Source organism: Herpailurus yagouaroundi, unplaced genomic scaffold (assembly GCF_014898765.1).
Source record: "Herpailurus yagouaroundi ecotype Mexico unplaced genomic scaffold, PumYag 569, whole genome shotgun sequence".
In the NCBI taxonomy this organism is placed as follows: Eukaryota; Metazoa; Chordata; class Mammalia; order Carnivora; family Felidae; genus Herpailurus; species Herpailurus yagouaroundi.
In genome coordinates, this window is record NW_024412786.1 from 7,948,303 (window position 1) to 7,956,245 (window position 7,943).

At 64.8% G+C, this 7,943-nt stretch overlaps 1 protein-coding gene across 9 annotated transcripts in view; it reads right to left on the reverse strand.

Annotated features, from left to right (window-relative positions):
* Positions 1–3,144: 3,144 nt before the first annotated feature.
* TNNT3 (troponin T3, fast skeletal type) overlaps positions 3,145–7,943 on the reverse strand; it is a 16,293-nt gene continuing 11,494 nt past the window's right edge. For 6 of the 9 annotated variants that reach the window (XM_040465750.1, XM_040465748.1, XM_040465755.1 and 3 more), the window contains 7 exons: positions 7,372–7,488; positions 7,191–7,268; positions 6,950–7,063; positions 6,742–6,851; positions 6,510–6,600; positions 4,775–4,815; positions 3,145–3,357 (listed from right to left, as the gene is read on the reverse strand). In XM_040465750.1, coding sequence (XP_040321684.1) covers positions 3,303–3,357; positions 4,775–4,815; positions 6,510–6,600; positions 6,742–6,851; positions 6,950–7,063; positions 7,191–7,268; positions 7,372–7,488 — 606 coding nt within the window. In that variant the 3' untranslated portion in view covers positions 3,145–3,302. Of the gene's footprint in view, positions 3,358–4,774; positions 4,816–5,375; positions 5,417–6,509; positions 6,601–6,741; positions 6,852–6,949; positions 7,064–7,190; positions 7,269–7,371; positions 7,489–7,943 lie in introns of all 9 variants that reach the window. The other 3 variants (XM_040465753.1, XM_040465749.1, XM_040465756.1) reach the window with 1 other exon arrangement.

Here is a 7,943-nt window from a genome sequence, read left to right on the forward strand (position 1 = left end):
GTGGTCTGGTCTGTCCACAGTCCCCTTTCCTTCTGCACACATTTAGACTCAGCATGAATTTACATGAATCCCTGTGGGCACATGGTTGAGTTGCCCTGAATTCGTGGATTAATTTAGAGAGAGCAAATAGTTTTGATACATTACTCCTCGTCTTAGGGAACATATAATAGCCTGTAGGTATTCATGCTGTTTAGATACTTTTCAGTAATGCGATTTTATCATCTGTCTGCTTGCCTTGCACATGTTTTCCTAGATTTGTATTTATTATTGTATGTTTTTACATTTCTGTTGTAAATGGTATTTTTAAACACTGTCGCCTAACTCTCGATCTTTCTATCTCATGCTCGCGCACACCTATACAGAACTCTTCGTTCTGATTTAGAGTTGCAGATTTTATTTTCTTGGGGTTTTTTTTTTGGTAGACAACTATTTGGTTGTGAATGGTGGGAACTTTTTTTAAGATTTTCTTTTTAAGGACTCTCTATACCCAACGTGGGGCTCGAACTCACAACCCGATCAAGAGTCACACATTCCATTGACCGAGCCAGTCGGGCGCCCCAAATAGTGGCAAGTTTTTAAGGCACAAGTAGGTAGGACAAGATACAATTTTTCTTGGCCTGTTGACCCCCTTTCCTGGCAGTTTATTTTTCTCGCCCCGAAGCTCTGGCTGAGACACCCGGACTGTGAGGAGGCAGGTGGCATTCCCGCTTGAGTCTTGAAACATTTCCTCGTTGAGGGCGATGTTTGCTGTAGGCGTTTGGAAGATGCTTTCCTCACTCCAAGGAAACCGTCTTCGACTCTTAATTGGCTGAGAATCGCCTTCACTGACTGTGTTCTGTTTCCCCCAAGTCTCCCCCAAGCCTCTGCTTGGTGACTGTCTCAAGAGTCCCCCGGACAGCTTGCTTGCCAATATAAAACTACCTTCGCATCAGAGGGGACCCCCTCGGTCGTGACGTCATTTAAAAAAGTTGTTAGTATTTTTGGTGATTCAAGTAGGACCACTTCATCAGTTCTTCTGCAAAACCAATCTTTGACTCTCCTGATTTCTTTCTTTCTTTCTTTCTTTTTTTCAAAACTTGTTAAATGTTTATTTATTTTTGAGAGAGAGACAGAGCGTGACCGGGGGAGGGGAAGAGAGAGAGGGAGACCCAGAATCCGAAGCAGGTCCAGGCCCCGAGATGCCAGCACAGAGCCCGACGCGGGGCTCGAACCCACAGACTGCGAGATCGTGACCTGAGCCGAAGTCAGGTGCTCAACCGACTGAGCCACCGAGGCGCCCCATCTTCTGATTTCTTGAATTAGATGTTTAACACGAGCGTTTGGGGGGGGGGTCTGTCCCCTGCTTTTCCAGCGTGGCCCGCTGCTCGGCAGAGCCCGGCCTCCAGGCTCGGCCGGCCCCAGATGTGTTGACATTTCTAAACACACACTAATAAGTTCCCTGCCTGGGTCCACTTGGCCGCAGGGGGCTGACTGCTGGCTCCAAGCGCTGGTCCCAGGCAGCTTCTAAATTGCTTCACGTGTACTCTGGTTTAGAGAAACAACCTTCTTCTTTATCTTTTCTTTTTTTTTTTTTTTTTAAGATTTTCAAGTTTATTTATTTTGGGAGAGAGTGAGAGAGAGAGAGAGGAGGGAGAAGGGAGAGAGGGAGAATCCCAAGCGGGCTCCGAGCTGCCGGTGCAGAGCCCCACGTGGGGCTTGAACTCAAGAACCGTGAGATCATGCCCTGAGCGGAAACCAAGAGGCAGATGCTTAACCGGCTGAGCCCCCCCCCCCCTCCGGGTGCCCCGGTAGAGGAACAGGCTTCTGCCAACGCCCATCTTCCACGCCTGACTGTCTGGTTCAAGTCTGTCTCCCGCTACTCTGATCCTCCTGACCCGTGGGCGACTTGGGATGTGCTTTCAAACCTCCCGCTCAGATCCCGGACCTGTCCGTGTTGCCCGTGGTTGCCCGCGTTCTGGTCAGCTCCCGGCAGCCCGTGTCTGCACAACTCGGGGTGAGGCGACCCTCCTGGCCCCGGGCTGACCGTCTCCCCAGGCAGCTGTCGCCTCTCGGAAGAAAGCCGTGCGGTGGGACGGCGGCGTGGGCTGGGCGGATCCCGCCGTCTGTGCGGCGAAGGCCTTCACCTTGGAGTCTCTGCAGTACGGCTCAGGGGCCACGCTTGGTGTATCTCACCTGCTCCCCACGGGTGTGCCGGCGGGGCTGGGGCGCGGGGGTGGGGGGGCCCCCCCGCGCGTGCCTGTGTATCTGTGAGCGTGTGCGGGGGGGGGGTGCCCACACGCGCCACGGGGCGTCCGACTGGGGCGCGGCCCTGTGTCTGGGGCGGGCACGTGCCGCCTGGGGGTTCGACCTTGCCCCGGGGTCCCGCCGCCCCGCGGCTCTCTGGAAGGCGCGCTTGTCGGGTTCTCCGGCTCCGCGCAGCCCTCCCGGGGGGGCGGCTCCGGGCTCTGAAGCCGCCTCCGTGAATGCTTCGCTGTGCGAGGCTCTACGTCTCCGTCCAATTTTCGTGATTTATATTTTCCATAATTCTGTTTGGTCAGGATTTTCAAATTTATTACACAGTTGTGCACTGTGCCGTCTGTAATATAGAAAGAAGGGTCTGTGTGTGCTGTGTCTGCCCTCGCTGAAGTGTGTTTTCCTGCTCCTTTCCTCCGCGGGCGAGAGGCCCCTCAGGCTGAGTGCACCCCCTTGTTCTGGACCCTGCGTCTGCCCCCCACGTTTCCGGGGGACGCCCGTGAGCTCTCCCAGTGTGCTCCGGCCCCCCTCCTCCCACACCCTCCCAAAGCCAAGCTCTCCCACCCCAACCTGGCTTCAGAGCCGACCCAGGCGGCGGGGGACCGCTCACGGCGGGGGCGGGGGGCAAAGACCCCGGCTGAGGCGGGGAACCGAGGGGCACGTGGGCCGCAGGGTGGGGGACAGATGTGGAAGCCGCCGGCAGAGCCGGGGTGGGGCGCCCCAGACCTGGGCCCAGGGCCCGGTCGTTTCCCGGGCTGACCCCGAAGGTGAGCGCCCAGTGTCTCGCGGGCCCCCGGCCCGCGGGGTGACCACCCCACACTCCTGTCCTCCCAAGCCACCCCCCCGGCCCCCTCCTCCAGGCCCCCCAGGGCCCCCCCCCACCCCCCCGTCCAGGAGTCAGCACACGCTTAGTGGAGGGGAGCCTGCTAGCTTTATTCACAGGCCCCAGGAGGTGGGGGCAGCGAGGACAGAGACGTGGGGGGTGCCCGGGGGTGGGTCTGGGGGCCGGGCGCTGCTGCGTGGGCTGCACGGGCCGAGGGTCTCTGCCTCCGGAAGCTTCCCTGGCTGCTTCACTTCCAGCGCCCGCCGACCTTGCCCTTGGGCTGGGCTCCGGCCTTCTTGCTACTGCAAACGGAAGCAAGCTGGTCTTGAGCGGCTGGGGGGGGGGGGGGTGGGGCCCCGGGCCGGGACCCCCCCCCCCCCCCCCCCCCCCGCCCCCGGCAGCCCCCCGGCCCCGACAGCTCAGCCCACCCACCCAAGCCCCGGGCACACATTTCAAGCAGTGGTGACTCACCTGCATTTGGCCCGGCTGGGCCTGGGCGCCTTGTGCCAGGACGGTTAGTGTGGTTAGTGGAGGGAACGGCGAGCCCAGGGCACCCCCCAACCCCTGCCAGGGGCTCGGGCTCCGGGGGGCCACCCTCGGGCAGACCGGAGCCTGCCAGGGAAGCTATCTGGACAGATGGCTCTCACTGTCCCAGCTACTTTGGCCTGGAAAGAGCCTGTGCCGTGCGTCCCAGATCACAGCCTTCCTGAGGTGGGACAGGCTGAGGACAGTCCCTTGTTCCCTGACCCCGGGCCAGCAGGCCAGGCCTCGTGGACTCGGGCCCTGGGAGGTCAGCGCCCTGCCGGATGGCAGTCCTTAGGAGCCTGCTGTGTCTGACTGACTTTGCACATCAGGCAGCCAGCAGGGAGCTGGGTGCTGGGTCAAGGTCCCAGAAGCTGACGCTCCGGGGACAACTTCTGGCTGTGGCTTCAGGGGAGACCCTGGTGCTGGTGGCCGTGCCCGTGGCCCGCGTCCTGCAGGGGCCAGCCTGAGAACCCTCACGCACATGCACGCACACACACAGGCACACACGGAAGGGCTCTCACGAGGCCTGCCACAACCCCCATGACAGAGCCCAGGGAGGAGGGTGTCCCCTTGGCCAGTCCCCTGGGGCGGAGGAGCCCAGCCCTGGGAGCAGCAAGGAGTCAGGGGACGGTGGAGGAGGGAGAGAAACCCGACGGCAGGCGGTCCTGGGGACACTGCCCTCCGTGGGGGTGTGAATGGGCTCAGTGATCAGACTGGGAGGCAAAACCCCAGCACAGGGGGCACTGGAGCGCCCACCCTGGGGGTGGCGGGCTCCTCCAGGCCTTTCCTGGCGCCTGTGGTCGTGGGTCCCACGGACCTCGGGTGATTTTGCAGACGGAGGGCTCACCGTCTGAAGAAACGGGGGCCAGGGAGGCCCGCAGCCGAGCAGGTCGCATCTGGAGCAACGCTCGGCTGGGGAGTCGGGGTGGCGGCCCAGGACGGCCCAAATCCCCAGGCGGCCTCCTCCCGGGGCTCTGGGGTGAGGAGGGGCCAGAGGAGGCTGCGGGCCCGGGGGTGCGGGTTCCAGACACGCGGGCGCCAGTGGCCCACCAGTTAGTGTTGTTACCGTCGAGGGCGGCGGCCCCTGGGACCGGCTGAAAGCGCCGGGCCCCAGTCAGGGGGGCGGCAGCCGGCCAGCCCCCTGGCACCGTGTGCCCGGCACAGAGCGACAGGCAGGGGGGGGGGGTTACTCACTGCTTCTGGGCCTGATCGATGCGGCTCCTGAGGTTGGTGATCTGTGAAGAATACGGGTGGCTTACCTGGCAGTTCGAGCAGGGCCGGGCCGGTGGCCCTCTTCACCTGAGGCCTTGCTGCCTTACTGTGTCCTGGCTCCTCGGCTCGGAAGGCAGCGGCCCTCGGCCCCGGGGCTCGTGCCTCTGACTTACTTTGGGCGGCCTGAGCCGGAGACCTGGGCTGAGACGCACGCAGCCGCTCTGGAGCCGGCCACTTACCTGCGGGCCTGCGGCAGGATGCGGGGCGGGGGCGTGGGGAGGGAGGCGAGCCTCGCGGAGCCCCCGACTCCGGCGGTCGGAGCCGGCCCTCTCGCTCCCTCCTCCTGACCGCCCGGAGAGGCTTGGCTGGGGCGGGCAAGGCCCTTCCCCGCCTGCCGGCAAGGGCGGCAGGGCGACCTCGGAAGCCGCGGGCTGCAGGTGGTGGGGAGGAGGTGGGGTCGGGAGGCCGGCCTCCGTCCCCGTGCCCTCCGCTGCCATCCTCCACGAACCAGGCTTGCCATGCGAGAGGCTCACCGTGCATTGCACACCACGAGCCCGGTCCAGGGTGGACCCTGGCTACTTACAACTTGGCCAGCATCTCCACTCTGGCCCGCATGTTCATGATCTAGAAAGACCGAGATGGTTAGCGGGCTGGGTGGGTGGCTGAGGCTTCGGGGCCCTGCCGCGTGCTGGGTTAGCCCAGGCGGGGGCCCTCGTGGCTCTTCCGGCCCCTGGGGACCCACTGCGGGTGGCTCACAGGTGTGTCGGGAGGCACTGGGTGCCCGACTCGACTCCCTGGACCCCGAGGGGGGCCGTGTGCGGGTGAAGCCCCCTCCTTCACGCCGGGCCTCCCGGAGGCACGTCAGGAGAGGACGGCGGTGTCCCTGACCCTGGGCGCGGAAGGGACACGCGTGCTCCGCGGGCGGCCCCGGTGCCCCTCCTCCTTCTAGGAGAGGTGAGGAAACTGAGACGGACCAGGCGAATTGCCCTACGGCGCGGCTCCCGAGAAGGAGCCGCACTCTCCAGTCACCGGACACCCGCTTTCCTGGTGGCCTGTGCCGACAGCCGTGGGAGATGCCCCTGGGGTGTGCGCCGTCTCCCGCCAGGGACCCTGGAGGACAGCGGACGGCGGGGACCATGCCCCTGATGGTGAAGCTGGCGGGGTCGCGTGTGCACAGGGCAGGTTAGCTCCCAGCCACCAGGACGGCGCCCCCCCTCCCCGGGGCTGGAGGGGCGTCAGGGAGACAGAATCTGCACAGGCCGCTGTTCCGAGTTGTGAACCCCGCCCGGGCGGCTCTAGGCAGCCACCCTGCCTGGGACTCAGTCCCAGACCCCTTTCCCAGCTGCTGGAGGGGGGGGGGTGCGTGCCCTCCTGCCTGCACTGACCCGAGGAGGTGACAGCTTGAGGCCCTGAGCCTGGGCCTCCCCAGGGGATCCCAGGAGGCCACCCTGGTGCTAGAGGAAATTGTGCTATACTGGGGCGAGCTGTCCACCGGCTCCGGGCGATTCGGAGCCTGGACCCCGAGGCGCCTCTGCCCTCCGCTCCTCTTGTGGCCCTCAGAGCGAGGCCGACCGCTTGGGACACGGAGGCATCCCCGGAGGGTGCCTGCGGCCAGGCCCCGTGAGGACGGCCCTCGTGGGCGTCCCGGGCGCCGAGGCCATGGGGGTGCGGGGAGGTGGCCGCCCCGGGACCCGAGGGCCAAGGTGTCCGCACTCACGTCATATTTCTGGCGCTTCAGTTTCTCGCCAAACTCGAACTTGTCGATCTCCAGTTGGTACAGGGTGTCCCAGAGTTCCTTGGCCTTGTCCCTGGGAAGGCGGCAAAGGCGCGGCGGGGGGGGGGGGGGGGGGGCCGGTAAGCGCCCGGAAGGCGGGGCGCGGGCCACCCGCTGTCCCCCCTCCCCTCGGGTCGCCAGGGAGAGCCAGCGCCCCGCCCCTTCCCGGCCCCACCTCAGCTTATCTTCGCTGAGATGGTCGATGTTGAGCGGCTTGCGCCTCTCTGCCAGAACCTTCTTCTTCATCTCCCGGGCCGTCTGCTTCTTGCCTCTCTTCTGGTCGGCCTGAGGGGACGTGGCGGAGGGGCCCGGCCTCAGGAGGGGTGCGCCGCACCCCGACAGGAGGCCGGTCCGCGCCGCGGCTCCGAGGGCCCCGCGCTCACCTTGGCCAGGTAGCTGCTGTAGTTGGCGCCCATGGAGGACAGGGCCTTCTTCTTCTTCAGGTCGTCCTCCGCTCTCCTCTTGGCGTCCTCCTCCTCCCTCCGGGCTTTCTCTTCCTGCAGAGACCCCCGTCCCCGAGGCCTCAGTGCCGGGCTTCGAGGGCCCGCCCGGAGCAGCCGCGCGGCACAGGGGGAGCCGGGCACGGGGGTCCGGGGCGGGGAAGGGGTCCCCCCCACGGCTCACCGCCAGCCGGTTCTGACGCTCCCGCTCCTTCTCGGCCCGGATCCTCTGCTGCTCGGCTCGCTCCGCACGGCGCTTCTCCTGTGGCACGAGGAGCAGGTCAACCTCGCCTCGCCAGCCCCGGCGCCCCCTCCCCGGGGGCGACCGCCCGCCCCCGCCTCCCCCCAGAAGGGCCCCGACTCACGATTCTCTCCTTGAGAGCGACCAGCTCCTCCTCCTCCTTCTTGCGGGCCTCAAAGTGGCTGTCGATGAGTGCCTGCAGCTCCATGAGGTCCTTGTTCTGCCGCTTCTTCTGGATGTCCTGCGGGTGGACAGGGCCCCCCGTCTCCGTCTCCAGCTCCTCCCGCCTGACCCCCCCCACGCGGCGGGCGGCCCCTTCCCGTGCTCCGGCAGGGGCACCCTGTCCCCTCTGGCCAACACGAGGGTGACCAGGGACGTTTCGCCCTCCCCACGTTCCCATGGCCATTGCCCTCCTGAGGCCCAAAGGCGACCTGATCCCTTGGCCCCAGGGTGGGAACTTTGCCCTCCCTGGGGGTAAATCGGGGCCCCCGCAAAGCAAAGCCCTGAGGTCATCGGCACTCCTGGGACGGACTGGCTCTGACTTGGCCCCGTTGTCATCCTCAGAGATGTTCCACATGGGCCAGACAGAGAGGAAACTGGTGAGTGAGGTAGTTTACTGAATAGACAGATGGATGGGTGGGTGAAAGGATGGATGGGTGGATGGATGGTGGACAGACGGGTGGTTGGATGGGTGGA